Genomic DNA, 15,377 nt, shown 5'->3' on the forward strand with positions numbered 1-15,377 from the left:
AACTTTGGAGTCTGGCAGTGACGGGTACTTGGGTGCTTGTGTTAGGGTGCTTGTACTTGGACCCCAGTTTCTCCCTAGCCTCAGAAACACTGTCCCTGACAGTTTCTCCCCAGCCCAAGGACCCTGTGCCTAGCAATTACTCATGAGTGGGCCCCAGCAAGACCCTTATCTCTCTCCCTGGTGCAGTTCCAAACAGCACCTGAAGGATTTATTAGTTTAAACTGGCTTTGCACTGGGTCATACAGACATTCTTACGCACTATTATACTATCCTACCGCCCTACCACATTATCTACATCCTGGGCTCCTCATTAACTGTATTCTAGACTTAAGACATATGTATAACTCTCTACATCCATCTTGTCAAACAAGACATTGATTGGTGGCAGACTGGACAACTCTCAGTTACCCTGAACTCTAGTTGACTTAGTGACGTAGCAGGCCTAAAACCATACCTCCATGTGGCCCCCCTTGTGGGCTTTTCCTAATGAACTCTGGGTAAAACACCTGTGCAGTAGGTACAAGAAGTACATGTCCTTGGGGCAGCTAGGTGGCACAGTGGATAGAGCACTGGCCCTGAAGTCAGGAGTACCTGAGTTCAAAGCCAGCCTCAGACCAAACACTTGACACTTACTAGCTGTGTGACCCTGGGCAAGTCACTTAACCCTAATTGCCTAAAAAAAAAAAAGTACACGTTCTTTTAAGAACTGACCACTCCTTAACCACTCCCTAATCCTACCCTGAATCCCCCAGTTAGCATATTTGGCACATATTTTATTGTATTTTATCCTATATAAACTTTAACTGTACTTCTCTAAGGTTGCAGGATCCTTTAAGAATCTTTGCCCACTGAAAAGCATAACAGTAAACTTTGCCACCTTGGCTTAAAGAATGCTTGAGTCTGTGAATTCATTCCAGATGACCCATGTACTTCAGTCTTTGAGGGGTCACAACCTCTCAACCTCTTACACCGCAACAGCAGGAGGAAGAGCCCTTGGGCTGGCCAAGGCACCCCTCTCCCTCTGTTTTGATGAGAGAATGCTCTGCAACAAGGGAAAGCTTTCTCACAAGACAGGAACTTACTAAGGAATTGGGAGGCTTCCAGAGACATGATCTGAGGGCTGGGGCCTGAGCAGCCCAGCTCTGTGTAGCTGTACCAGGGAGAGAGATAAGAGTCGTGCTGAGGCCCATGCATGAAAAACTGCTAGGCACAGTGTCCTTGGGCTGGGGAGAAACTGTCAGGGATAGTGTTTCTGAGGCTAGGGAGAAATTGGGGTCCAAGTACAAGCATCCAAGCACCCGAGCACCCCATCACATGGATCCCTAGGGGTCTTAGAAACTATTTCATGAGGTCTGTGAAGTCAAAACTATTTTCATAACAATACTAAAATGTTATTTTCCTATTAAAATACTCACTTTTCCAACTACTTATCTGCATAAGCCAATATTTTCTTCATGTTTGTTAACCAAAACAATATATCCCAAAAGATGGAATGTGGAAGCAGACATGGCAATCCACCTGTCTTCTGTTAAGCCAAACATTAAAGAGATTTGCAAAAATTATGTAAAACAATGCCACTCATAATTTTTGTTCTACAAGTTATTTTTCATTTAAAAATGGTATCTGTGTTAAGATGTGATAAGTTCACTAAATAATAATAACTATTTAAAATTTTAATGTTTTAATTTCTATTATGACAAACATTGATAGATACAATCTTTTGTAAACAAAAGTTCTTTGGGACCCTCAATAATTTTTAAGAGCATAAAGGGGTCCTGAGGCCAAAAAGTCTGTGACCAATGTTCTCTAGGTTGTCTGTGAATGTATGCACCCATAAGAGAAGGAAAGGGAGTTGTTTGGACTTCATGAACTGAGTGTAAATCATTTTTTTGTTTTGTATTTTAGGTCAAGTTAAATAAATATGTCATGTGTTCCATGTTACAGTCCAAGTCCTAGCAAAGGAGTTGAGGAAGGCCCTTTAACTCTTCCATTGACTAATACATGAGCCAAATTCTGATGTTCCCAGAGGAAATCCTCCATGGGGATGAGTTAGAGGGATAATAATTGTTCCTGGAATATTGAACTAAAGGGTAAATTTAGAGCCTTTAGCTTTTGACCACAGACTATTATTACAAGGAAATAGAATCTGCTTCTTTGCAATTTCTACTGATCGTCTTTATTTGTCCCCTCTGAGGCCAAGCAAAAGAAGTCTCTTCCCAATGACAGCCATTTAAAAATCTGAAGACAGACCGTGGATCCCACCCACACAAAGACATCTCTTTTCCAGCCTAAACATCCCCAGGTCCTTGAACAGATCCTTTGATATCTGATTGCCTTCCTCTGATTACTCTCTAGCTCATCCACATTCTTCCCAAAATACAGCATCCAGAATTGAAGCAATATCCTAAACTGAGGAGGGTACTATCATGGAACTAGGAATTTCTTCATTTCAGACCTGGTGCTTCTCTTGATGAAATTTAAAACTGGATTAGCTTTTTTGGTTACCATGGCATTCATATAGAACTTGCCACCTACCAAAGTCCCAAGCTCTTTTTTTTCCAGAGAAATGTAGCTACATCTTCCACTCCCACAAACGAAATTAATTCTCAGGGTCAGTTACCAATAAGCATGTATTAGGCACCTACAAAGTTAACGACACCAGAAATACAAAGAAAGGCAAAAACAGTATCTGCCCTCAAGGAGCTAATGAGGGAGACAACATGAAAATAACTCAGTATAAATGAGATATATACAAGATAAATTAGAGGTCAATCAATATTTATTAAGTGCCTACTACGTGCCAGGCACTGTGCTAAGCACAGAAAAAGAAGCAAAAGATGGTATAGTCCCCTGCCCTCAAGGAGGTTATAATCCAAAGAATGGGACAACATGCAAACTCTATACAGGATAAATTGGAAATAAATTTTTTTTAAAAAGGAAGGCCCTGGATTAAGAGGGGCTGGGGAAGGCTTCTTGTAGGTGGGATTTTAGTTAGGATTTAACAGAAGCCAAAAGACCAAGAGATTAATAATAAAGCATTAATAAAGATCGGGCAAGTTTTCTTGCAGGTGGGATTTTAGCTGGGACAAGAAAGAAGCCAAGGAAGTCGAAATGGTAAGGAGGGAGAGCGTTCCAGGTAACGCTCGGAAGCAGGATTCAAATCAAGGTCTTGTCATTTCGAGACCAAGATTCCGTCCCTGCCATGGCAGGGACTTTTCTCTTTTGTGACCAGACTCAAGTTTCATCTGGTGTGTGGGAGGATAAGCCAGGGAGGCTTCCTGGAAGAAGAGGTGGCCAAGCTTAGCCGTGCTCAAAGAGGGTTGGGTAGGGAGTAGAGGCACCGCCCTCGCTGAGTCCCACGGCATACTACAGGGAAGAGGCCACAGGAACAGGAAAGCATCAGGGCTAAGATTTCAATGGCCACAAACTGAAAGTCCTGGGGAGAGCCTTCCGGTTAGTCATCACGTGAGCGGAAGAAGGGAACACCTTCGCCCCAGCCCTCCGGCTTCACGCTTCGTGGATTGTAGAGAACGTTTCGTATAGCTGTGATCCGTCCGTGAGTACGACTTTAATCGCCCGGTTCCGAGGGGGAGGGGCTTGTGAAAACGGATGGTCGTGATTGGGTCCCGTTAGGCCCGCCCCCCTGTTCGTCATCGCTTGCTTCCTCCCCATTGGTCCAAATAATACTACTCGAGGATTGGAGGGAGAGAGAGCCGGGCCGGGTTGAAGAGCAGATGGCGGCGTCGCTGACGGGAAAGAAAGTTGTGTTCGTCACTGGAAATGCTAAGAAGCTAGAAGAGGTGATGGGCCGGGGGAAAGGGAGAGGGGATGCAGGGACTCCGCCTCCTCCATCACTTCGGGTGACGCCATAAGCGCGGCTGGGTGGGGGTCGGAGGCCTTGGCGTCCACGTGCGCATGCGGTGATTGACGGGGAGGGTCGCAGCGCTAGCCAGGCCCCGCCCCACGCCTCACTATTTCTCTCTTTGGCCCCGCCCTCTGGGCAGGAGTCCCGCCCACTATCTGAGACCCGCCCTCATTCCCTTGCCTGTCTCTTCTAGTGGGGAGCGCTGTGACCGGGGCTTCGGAATAAAAAACGCCCTCCTTCAGATCCTGCCTCTGACACTTCCTGGCGGGGTGACCCTGGGCAGGTCTCTGAGCCCCAGGCTTCTCGTCTGGGAAATGGGCGCACTGGACTAAATGACGTGCAAGGTTCCTTTCGGCTCAAAAAAATCTATGATCTTGTGGACTCAGCTTGGAATCTAAGGCCTCCTGCTTAAAACCTGGGCTCGCCGCCCTGTTCTAGTTCGTGGATCAGTTAACTGGAGTTTAAGCAGTCACTATGTACTAGATCCTAGGGATACAAAAACAAAAGGAGAATTCTCTCACCTTAAGGAGCTCCATTTTCCTTGAGATACACCTAGCTTGCCTAGAGGAAAGACCACCGGCCTTGTATCCCCAGTACTTAGGCTGCCTGGCCCATAACAGGTGCTTAATAAATGTTTTTCAACCGTTCAGTGACTGGGAAAGACCTGAGTTTGAGTTCTCTTTCTTAGACACCAGCTGTGTGACCCTGGGCAAGTCATTTAACCTCAATCAACATTTATTAAGCTCTGGGGTTACAAAAAGAGGCAAAACAGCCCCTGCCCTCAAGGCGCTTACAGTCTAACAGGGGAAACACGTGAACAAACTTATGCAAAGCAAGCTATATACGGGATAGCTAGGAGATGGTTAACAGAGGGAAAGCATTGGAATTAAAAGGAATTGGGGCCGACTTGCTGTAGAAGATAGGATTTTATCTGGGACTTACAGGAAGCCTGGAAGGTCAGTAGTCCGAACGGAGGAGGGAGAGCCTTCCAGGCATGGGACAGTCCATGGAACAGCCAGGAGACTGTGTGTTGGGGAGTGAGGTGTAAGAAGATTGGAAAGGCAGGAGGGGGCTAGGTTAGGAAGGGCTCTAATGATAATAGCATAGACCTCACAGGGTTTTACAGATTTAAAGCAAAATATAAATGTTAGCTACTATTGTTATATTCACAAACAAATGCATAGTGGACACACACACATATTGGGAGAGCCAGGCACTAATAAATGGAAGAATCTGGAAATTCCTCTTGAAGGAGGTAGAATTTGTACTGAGACTGAAAAGGCCTAGAGATCTGGAGAAGCCCGAGGTGAAGGGGGAGCATCTCCTTCCCAGGCAGTCCCTTCTCATCTCCCCGTCCAGTGACACCGCTTCCTCCTGCCTGCTCCTTGAACAAGCTCTGGGCGTTTTTGCAGGCTGTTCCCCATGGCTGGAATGCTTTCACTCCCTCAGGTCCTGCTTCCCTGCTTCCTTCAGAATCTCAGCTTCTTGGAAGCCTTTCCTGATCCCCCTTAATTCTAGTGCCTTGCCTCTGCCAGTTATCTCTAGCTTAGCCTGTGCACAGTTGTTTGCATGTGATCGTGAGCTCCTTGAGAGCAGGAAATGGCTTTTGCCTTTCTTTGTCTCCCAGTTCTGAGTGCAGTGTCTGACATATGGTAGGCACTTAACGTTTTTTGAAATGACTTAACTTGACTGTGGGTCAAGGGAATATTTCTGGAGAAGATGGGACAAGTCAGTTTCCTTCTTGAAAGAGGGGGAAGATTTGGGGAATCTGTGAGGAAGGCAGAGGGAGGCAATGTTAGCAGAGACCAGGAGGCGGAAGCAGGCCAGGCCTGGGCAGGAGCGACGTTCCGAGCGTTGGTGAGCGCTTGGGGCAGTCTCAAGAACTGGGCAGAGGAGTTTGGGCTTGGGTGGACAGAGCTGTTGAGGGCTCTTGTACAGGAGGGGAGGAGCAGGAGAGCAGGATTTGAGATGGAGACTGAGTGAAGCCACCCTCTCCTCTCCTTTGGGCAGGTGGTCCAGATCCTGGGAGAAAAGTTCCCCTGCAGTTTGGTCCCACAGAAAATTGACCGTAAGTCCTCATTTTATTTTTTAAAAGCCTTGGTGTTTGCCAGGACTCTGTCCCCCTCCAGCAAGTAACTCGTGTGTGTGTGTGTGTGTGTGTGTGTGTGTGTGTGTGTGTGTGTGTGTGTGTGTGTGTGTCTCTGTTTTTTCATCAAGTGCCGGAATACCAAGGGGAACCAGATGAGATTTCTATCCAGAAATGCCGGGAAGCAGCCAGACAGGTGGGGTCCTGTCCTGCCCTGGAGCTGGGGGTGAGGGCTGGGGAGGTGATGATATCAGGGAGATGGGCCATGCTGCGAGTGCTAGGAGCAAGAGCTCCACTTCACTGATGGAAAGACCTCAGTCTTTCCATTTTACACTCACTCTGTATCACACACCTGGCCGAGAACTTGGCTTCTGGGGCTGTGGCCAGACTTAGAGTTGGAAATTCACTGTCCCCTGCAGATGTGCCCTTTCTGTCCTCTGCCCCACTGTGGGCCCAGGCCTGGCTCTGGAGCATGTTCTTCCACATCCAACAAGGAGCCTCTGAATTCGTTCTGAGCTTTCCCAGGCCTGGCAGGGCAGGGGTTGGAGGGGTGGAGGGGGAGCCATCTCGGCACGGACCAGGAAGGAGCAAGCCTAGGGGCTCAGGACGCCTGGAGCCAAAGCTTGCCTCTGCCAGTTTGCCCATCTTTAAAATGGGGATGGTGTTTGCATTACCTGCCTCACGGGTTTGTCATGAGGAAAGAGCGCTGTAATCTTTTCTCAGAGCATGGTTCGGTTGTCTCAGAAGAAGACGAGCCTGCAGGAGACACGTTTGTCCTCCTCAGACCGGACCTGGTTGCATGTTGATAGGTTCCATGCGTCACCTGACACTGCATTTTGGAGTCAGAAGGCCTGAGTTCTAGTCCTGGCTCTCTCATGAAGGAGCTGTGACTGTGGGCAGGGCCTTAGGTGCCTTGGCTCTGAAATGGAGATAATAATAGTAATTGCACTGACTTCTCACAGCCTGTTGGGAGTGTCAGATGAGGTAATGTCGGGCCAGGGCTTAGAGTACTCAGAAGTGTCAGCCTCCTGGCCTGGCCCAGAGCCTGGGCCTCACTTTCCTCGTCCAAGGAAGGAGGAAGTTGGGTTCCTTGGCCACCGAGTTCCCTCCCAGTTCTCAGTGACTAGTTCTGTGGGGTTCTTTTCTTTTCATTATAGCAAGTTCCTCCAGGCTGCCCTGGGGCTCTTTGCCGAGGTGGAGCCCTGGACCAATCCAATGAGATGTGCAGGTGTGTGATATCTGGGGTGTGTGATATCCAGGGTGTGTGATGGGGCTGTCTTTGTGCCACAGGTCCAGGGGCCGGTCTTGGTGGAGGATACCTGTCTCTGCTTCAATGCCCTGGGGGGCCTCCCTGGCCCCTACATGTAAGTAGGCAGAAAACTGCTGCCTAGCCTGGTTACCACACCCATTAGAGCTGAAGGCCGGGCCAGAATCAGCAGCCTCACCACCCCCAGGGCTTTATTATTTCCCTCACATTTGCACCGGGGTGATAGGTCATAGTGTTTAGAGCCAGAAGGGACCCTAGGCATCACTGAGTCCGAGCCCTCCAAGTGCTGAGGAGGGTGCTTTGCCCAAGGTCACAAGGGGCATCACTGGGATTTGAACTGGTGTCTTTCCATGCTGCCTCCAGGTCTTCCTGGCTTACCTTTCTGCGGCACTGCTAAAGCTCTTCTCAAAAGCAATTCTTGCCTTTTCTCCTTCCCTGTCCTTACTCAGACGATGAGCTATTAACCCCAGACCCTCTGGATCTGTAGCAAAACCAGCAGGAGGATTCTGGTTCCGGCCCTCTCTTCTCTGCCCTCTTTCTCCCCACAGCGGATACAACCTTATGGAGTCTCCTTGTACAAACATGTACAAAAATATTTGTAGCACTCTTTTTGTGGTGGAGGCAGTGGAGTTTGGGCTTGGGTGGACAGAGCTGTTGTGGGCTCTTGTGCAGAAGGGGAGTCTTCTTCCATTAGCTGCCCAGCCTACCTTTCAGAGCCACTAAAAAAAAAATCTGCTTCTGAATTTAACCCGCATAGGGCCCTCCCTATGAGCCCTACCTGACATTGGGCATCTCCCTCCCTCCTTGGCTAAGGGACGAGGGAGACAACTGCTGAGAGCCCTCCCAGAAGGGCCTTCCTGCCAGGCCTCTTGAGCCTCCTCTTTGGGGCAGCACAAAGGAACTGGATGTCAGAGAGCTTGAGACTGGGCCTTTTCAGGAGCCATGGGCCTCCTCATTCTGGGTCTCGGTTTTCCCAACTGGAAAAAGACAAGTTAAGAACAGGTGGTCTTTAAGATCCTTTTTAATTTCAAGACATATGACCCTGCGATCTTCTGCCTGGGGATCTCAGATCCCACTGTTTGGAGGGAATCCCTGAGGCAGCTAGCACTGGGTCTAGAGTCAGGAAACCCTGAGTTCAAATCTAGCCTTAGATACTACTTCCTAGCTGTGTGACTCTGGGCAAGTCACTTAACCTCTCTTTGCCTCAGTTTCCTTACCTGTAAATTGAGGATAATAATAGCAGTTGTCTCCCAGAGGTGTTGTGAAACCCAAATGAAAGAATATTTAGAAAGCATTTAGCACAGTGCGTGGCACATAGTAGGCACTATATAAATGCTAGCTATTATTATTATTATTATTAGGAGCAACTAGGATCCTTGCTACGAAAAAGCCCTACTTATATCCAGTTGTCCTCCACCCATTATGTGAATGGGAAATTGAGAGCTGTCTGTGACTGGGGCACTCCAGGAGTACCTCTGAACCTGTGCCTGCCATCTGTAAGAATTCTCCTGGATGGAGACCCCAGGCTGGATGTCAAGACACCTGGCTTCTCCTCTCAGCTCTTCCTCTGATTGAAATCCCTTCCCATCCCTCCTCTGTCAAACAGGCCTGCGAAGTCTGCCCTGGCTGCCCCCAGGCCTGATATGACGATCATATGGAGCTCTCATTGTGGGGAAAGCTTGGCAGGACGGAGAGATGCTGTTGCTTGTCTGGGCTTCAGGGAGACAGGCCCATCCTTAGGGACGACTCAGCTCAGTCGGTGCTTCTGAAGTACCACCTCTGTGAAAGGCATTGTGGTGTGGGGGTGTCAAGGGGAAATAAGACAACCCTCTCTCTCTCTCTCTTTTAAATTATTTATTTGTTTTTAGTTTTCAACATTTACTTCCATGAGATTTTGAGTTTTAGATTTTCTCCGCCTCTCTCTACTGCCCCCTCCCCAAGACAGCATGCAATCTGATATAGGCTCTATATGTACATTCATATTGAGTATATTTTCACATTAGTCATGATGTACAGAAGAATTAGAACTAATGAGAGGAACCATGAGAAAGAAGAAACAAAACAAAAGAAAAAGAGGGCAAATAATATGCTTCCATCTGCATTCAGAATCCATGGTTCTTTTTCTGGATATGAATAGCATTTTCCATTGTGAGTCTTTTGGAATTGTCTTAGATCCTTGCATTGCTGTGAAGGGCTAAGTCTACCAAAATTCCGCACAGCGTGGCTGTTAACCGTGTACGACATTCTCCTGGTTCTGCACACTTCACTGAGCATCAGTCCATACAAGTCTTTCCAGGTTTTTCTGAATTCTGCTTGCTTATCATTTCTTTCTTTTTATGTTTTTTTTTATTAATTTATTTTGATTTATCAGTCAGTTCTATAAGCTTTTGAATTTTAAATTTTTCTCCCCCTCTCTTCCCACCTCCCTCCCCAAGATGGTGTGCAATCTGATATAGGTTATACATATACATTCCTATTAAACATATTTTCACATTAGTGATGTTGTAAGGAAGAATTAGAATCAATAAAAGGAACCACTAGAAAGAGGAAACAAAATACAACAGAAGGAAAAAAAAGAGCAAATAGTATGCTTCGATCTGCATTCAAACTCCATGGTTCTTTCTTCTTTGTGGATATAGTTTAGAAATGAGGCCCTTATGAGAGACTGGTTGTAAAAATTCTTTCCCAATTTTCTACTCTCCTTCTAATCTTGGTTGCATTGGCTTTGTGCAAAAACTTTTCAATTTAATGTAATCAAAGTTATTTATTTTGCATTTCGTAATGTTTTCTATCTCCTGTTTGGTCATGAATTCTTCTGTTCTCCATAAATCTGATAGGTAAACTATTCCTTGCTCTCCCAGTTTGCTTACAGTATCAGCCTTTATATCTAAATCATGAACCCATTTTGACTTTATTTTGGTATATGCTGTGAGATTTGGGTCTATACCTAGTTTCTGCCATATTCTTTTCCAGTTTTCCCAGCAGTTTTTGTCACAGAGTGAGTTCTTATCACAGAAGCTGGGATCTTTGGGTTTATCAAATAATAGATTACTATAGTCATTGATTACTGTGTCTTGCATACTTAACCTATTCCATTGATCCACCACTCTATTTCTTAGCCAGTACCAAGCGGTTTTGATGATTGCCGCTTTGTAATATAATTTAAGATCTGGAATGGCTAGGCCACCTTCCGCTGCATTTCTTTTAATTAGTTCCCTTGATATTCTGGACCTTTAGTTATTCCAAATAAGTCTTGTTATTATTTTTTCTAACTCTATAAAATAACTTTTTGGTAGTTTGATTGGTAAGGCACTGAATAAGTAAATTAGCTTAGGTGGAATTGTCATTTTTATTATATTAGCCTGGCCTACCCATGAGCAACTGATGTTTTTCCAACTATTTAGCTCTGACATTATTTGTGTGAAAAGTGTTTTGTAATTGTGTTTATATAGTTCCTGGGTTTGTTTTGGTAAGTAGACGCCTAAATATTTTATAATGTCTATAGTAACTTTAAATGGAATTTCTCTTTCTTTCTTTTAGTTTTTTTAATGTATTTAAGAAGTTACTTTTTTTTTTTTGGTTGGGCAGTGGGGTTAAGTGACTTGCCCAGGGTTACACAGCCAGTAAGTGTTATGTGTCTGAGCCCGGATTTGAACTGAGGTCCTCCTGAATCCAGGGCCGGTGCTCTATCCACTGCGCCACTTAGCTGCCCCAGAATTTCTCTTTCTATCTCTTGCTGTTGGGCTTCGTTGGTAATATGTAGAAATGTCAATGATTTATGTGGGTTCATTTTATAACCTGCAACTTTGCTAAAGTTGTTTATCATTTCAAGTAGTTTTTTACTTGATCCTCTAGGATTCTCTAAGTATATCATCATATCATCTGCAAAGAGTGATAACTTTGTTTCTTCTTTGCCTATTCTAATACCTTCAGTTTCTTTTTCTTCTCTTATTGCTAAAGCTAACGTTTCCAGTACATGCTCATCATTTCTCATAGTACAATAGTATTCCATTATATTCATAAATCACAACTTGTTCAGCCTTTCCTCATTGATGGGCATCCCCTCAATTGCCAGCTTTTGGCCACCACAAAAAGAGCTGCTTTAAATATTTTTGTACATGTGGGGCCTTTTCCCATTTGTGTGATCTCTCTGGGATATAGCTCTAGAAGTGCTATTGCTGGGTCAAAGGGTATGCACATTTTTGTAGCCCTTTGGGCATAGTTCCAAATTGCTCTCCAAAATGGTTGGATCATTTCACAACTCCACCAACAATGCATTAGCGTTCCAATTTTCCCACATCTTCTCCAACATTTATCATTGTCCTGTTTTGTCACGTCGGCCAATCTGATAGGTATGATGTGGTACCTCAGAGGTGTTTTGATTTGCATTTCTCTAATCAATAGTGATTTAGAGCATCTTTTTATATGACTATAGATGTTTTTAATTTCTTCATCTGAGAACAGCCTGTTCATATCCTTTGACCATTTATCAGTCGGAGAATGACTTGTATTCTTATGAATTCTACTCAGTTCTCTATGTGTTTTGGAAATGAGGCCTTTATCAGAGACGCTGGCTGTAAAAATTGTTTCCCAGCTCTCTGCTTCCCTTCTAATCTTGGGACGTGTAGGTGAAGTATTCAGAGCAGTAAAAAGACTTCCTCCAAAGAGGCATGACTTGAGGAACCGAAATCAGTGTAGGCATTCGCTGTCTCATAGTGGTGGGGCGGAGCCCTTCTCCAGTGTAGGCCAGTGCTCGCGCCTGTCTTCATTTAGCTGCTGCGGCCTTTGGTGTGAGTGCAGGGGTCCTCCTCCCCCTCTTGATCCTCTTCTTTGTCTTTTCTTGCAGAAAGTGGTTTCTGGAAAAGTTAAAGCCTGAAGGTAGGCAGTTGTGGGTGCAGTAGGAGCCATGTGAACAGGGGCAGGTGCCCATGGGAGCCGTGGGGCCCTGAGAGCCATGGAGACGCAGGCTGGGGTTGGGAAAGACCTAGGCCTGGGACACAGCGCTTCTGATCCCTGGCCCCAGCTCCACTCCCCGGCTTGCCCTGCCCCTTTTCTGGGCCTCAGTATCCCCTGTAATGTGCTGGGCTTGGTTGGTGGTGGGATTCTGCCTGGCCCCCCGTTCAGTACCAGGCTCGGCCAGACTTCCCTGCCCTTAGAGGAATGCAGGGTTCCCTATTCTTGCCTTCCTTACCCCTCACTGTGGGCATTCTTCTGTGAACTCTTGTTTCTCCCATGAGCTTATGTTGACCCAGGCCCTTCTTACTTTCTGACCATTTGTGTCTCTTACCTCAGGTCTTTACCAGCTCCTTTCAGGCTTTGAAGACAAGTCAGCTTACGCTCTCTGTACGTTTGCACTCAGCACGGGCCGGCCAGAAGACCCTGTACAGCTTTTCAAAGGCCAGACCTTTGTATGTGGGCATACTGGGGAGTGGGGGTCAGGGAGCACACGATGATGCATGGTGGCCGCAATTTCCAAACATACCACGAGGTGGGGCTGTTCCCTTCTGGATGCCCAAAGCCAGACATGGAGTTCAGGCTGAAAAGCAGGAGAGATGGATTGAGAAACAAGAGTTGGGTTCAGGGTGGATAGCAGATAGAGAGAGAGATGAGAGAGATGGTGACAGAAAGAGAAAGGTGGCAACGGAGGGGGACAGACTCAGATGGAGAGAGTAACAGGGAGACAGATGGGAACAGAGACAGAGATAGAGCGATGGTGATAAAGAGACACTTGGATGGAGGGAGAAAAAATAAGACAGAGACAGTGACACACTGAGGGAGAAAGAGAAGCAGGTGGGGACAGAGAGATAAACTAGGGTGGAGATAATGACAGACAGATGGGGAGAGAAAAGGAAAATATGGTGACAAGACAGAGGAGAGAAGAGAAGGATGGTGGCAGAAACAGGTGAGAATAGAGGGAGAGAATAAGAGAGACAGAGTGGGATGAGGATGTGCTTCTGGATTATCTGGAGGACAGTGGAAGACAGGACAGAGAAAAACTGTATGTGGAGGAGCTGAGTGCCTCATCTGGGAGGAGAATTCGGGGAGCCGGGGGCCCAGATGTACACGGGGGAAGAGTACAACTCACTTTGCTCCTTCCTCTTTTCCTGCCCCAGGGCCAGATTGTGGAGCCTCGAGGTTGTCGGGACTTTGGTTGGGATCCTTGTTTCCAACCTGACGGCTACGAGCAGACGTGAGGGTGATGAGTGCCCTTGGTTTGGGGTCAGGGCTGGGCATCACTGGCTAGGCTTCTTGTTTGGGGAGAAGGAAAGGGGAGGAGGTTGTTTTGGGGCCCAAGATGATTCCTGGCTTTTCTGTCGGCGAAGGGACAGAAAGGAGTGCCTTGTTTGGGTGGGGTGGGGAGATGTCCAGATGCCCTGTTTCAACACTCTGACCAACACTAACATTTAATAATTATGATCCCTCACTCTTTTTTTTTTTTGCTAGGCAATGGGGTTAAGTGACTTGCCCAGAGTCACACAGCTAGTAAGTGTTATGTGTCTGAGACCGAATTTGAACTCAGGTCCTCCTGAATCCAGGGCCGGTGCTCTATCCACTGCACCACCTAGCTGCCCCATGATCCCTCACTCTTGCAGAGTGATTTTCCATATATTGAGAGTTATGGGCTCAAAACATCAGAATTTGGAGGGATCTTAGAGATGATCATTTTATCATTTTCAGATGAAGAAACAGTTTATAGGAGGTAAAAACCAAAAGACATCCAAAAGTGATTTTGAAAAATGTTTTTCCACATGAAGAAAGGTCACACAAGTCAGGGACAGAACTGGGGCTAGAACCCTGGGCTGTATTTTTCTAAGAGTTGTTAGTGATATGAGGGGGCTTGTCAATTGAGTTTGGTAATGAGGCTTCCTGAGGACCAGTGCTGTGGATCAGTCTAGGACAGGGCAAACAGTGAAGTGGGGTGGGCAGCTTTGTAGACACCCGAGACTTGGACAAAGCCTGACACCTGTTTCCTTCAGAGTTCACCTATAGCGATTCCCAGAGCTGTTGACTGTTAGAATGCCTGTCCTTCATGGTCTGTGTTCAGCTGAACTGACTCCGTTGTTTTAACGTCTAGTTTGGAAGGAAGGCCCTCACACATCTCTGTCCTCCCTGAACACAGCACACACCCCAAGCCAAAGGAGGTCGAGTGACTATGCAGTGTTTACAGGGATGCAGTCAACAAACCCCCCCAATGTGCCTTGGTGCCAGTGGGTTACATTTAACAAGGTTTGGCTACACGAGCATTTATGAAATACTTATTAAAATGGGAAAAGGAACTTGAACCAGTGTTGTAGAAAACACAATTCAGTTTTCCTGTCCTAGCTGTGTGGTAAAATATAAAAATAAAAAGTGTGGTGTGGTGTGATGAAAAGAGCATTGGACTTGAAGTCAGGTGACCTGGGTTCCAATCCTGCTTTCAGGACTTTCAGCTTCATGATCCTGGGTAAGTCACAGCTTCTCTGAGCCTGAGTTTCCTCATTTATAAAATGGGGAAAATGATCCTCGCCCTGCCAACCTCGTGGGGTTGTTTTGAGGAAGGCACTTTGTCATCCTGAAAGTACTATAGAAATAGGAGTTATTAGTAATAATGCAAGCGGGCCTCCTGGAGGTGGCGGGATCTTTGGATTTGTCCGTCTACCCGTGTCTGCCATCGGGCTGCTCCCCATTCAGGGCCCTTTACATGTCTTTGCTCTCTCCTTTCCCCCCTGCACAGGTATGCCGAGCTGCCCAAAGCTGTGAAGAACACCATCTCTCACCGATTCCGAGCCCTCCGTGAACTGCAGAACTACTTCCTGCAGCCAGGCTCCTAAAGGGTCGTGGAAGGAGTGCCACAGCTGGGGGAGGGGGAGGGGGCAGCACGAAGGGACAAGTGGGCACCTGTAGATTAAAGTACTTAACTGGCCTCGGTCTTCTGGGTTGATCTATCAGTCAGACATCTATCTTCTGAGAGTCAGATCACACCTATGAATACCGTGTTCGGCTTTAGGATGGCACATTTTGAGGACAGGCACTGACAAGCTTATCGTGTATCCAAAGGAAGGCCGTGCCAAATGATGGAAGAGACTGGGGACGTTTAGCCTGGAAAAGTCAGGAGGAACTGGACAGGATATCTCCCGAAAGGTTGTCACGGAGAAAGGGCATTATTGAGTAGGCCGTTT

At 46.6% G+C, this 15,377-nt stretch overlaps 1 protein-coding gene across 3 annotated transcripts; it reads left to right on the top strand.

The window, feature by feature from the left end:
* Positions 1–3,516: 3,516 nt before the first annotated feature.
* Positions 3,517–15,121, top strand: ITPA (inosine triphosphatase). 3 transcript variants are annotated; one of them, XM_021005382.2, is made up of 8 exons: positions 3,517–3,800; positions 5,876–5,933; positions 6,083–6,147; positions 7,242–7,315; positions 12,065–12,096; positions 12,511–12,626; positions 13,332–13,408; positions 14,933–15,121. In XM_021005382.2, the coding sequence occupies exons 1-8, from the start codon at positions 3,735–3,737 to the stop codon at positions 15,027–15,029; spliced, it is 585 nt and encodes a 194-aa protein (XP_020861041.1). In that variant the 5' UTR covers positions 3,517–3,734; the 3' UTR covers positions 15,030–15,121. The 3 variants fall into 3 exon arrangements, with proteins under 3 accessions (XP_020861041.1, XP_078004379.1, XP_078004378.1); XM_078148252.1 differs by lacking the exon at positions 3,517–3,800 and adding an exon at positions 5,493–5,517; XM_078148253.1 differs by lacking the exons at positions 3,517–3,800; positions 6,083–6,147 and adding an exon at positions 5,450–5,517.
* Positions 15,122–15,377: the final 256 nt, after the last annotated feature.

The sequence above is a fragment of the Phascolarctos cinereus genome, unplaced genomic scaffold (genome assembly GCF_003287225.1).
Source record: "Phascolarctos cinereus isolate Bilbo 61053 unplaced genomic scaffold, phaCin_HiC Scaffold_9;HRSCAF=440, whole genome shotgun sequence".
NCBI classification, from domain to species: domain Eukaryota; kingdom Metazoa; phylum Chordata; class Mammalia; order Diprotodontia; family Phascolarctidae; genus Phascolarctos; species Phascolarctos cinereus.

Coding starts and splice junctions, on each gene's coding strand:
- ITPA (XM_021005382.2), top strand. CDS start 3,735: ATGGCGGCGTCGCTGACGGGAAAGAAAGTTGTGTTCGTCACTGGAAAT. Junction 7,316..12,064: donor GGCCTCCCTGGCCCCTACAT/GTAAGTAGGCAG, acceptor CTTTTCTTGCAG/AAAGTGGTTTCTGGAAAAGT. Junction 12,627..13,331: donor TTTTCAAAGGCCAGACCTTT/GTATGTGGGCAT, acceptor TTCCTGCCCCAG/GGCCAGATTGTGGAGCCTCG.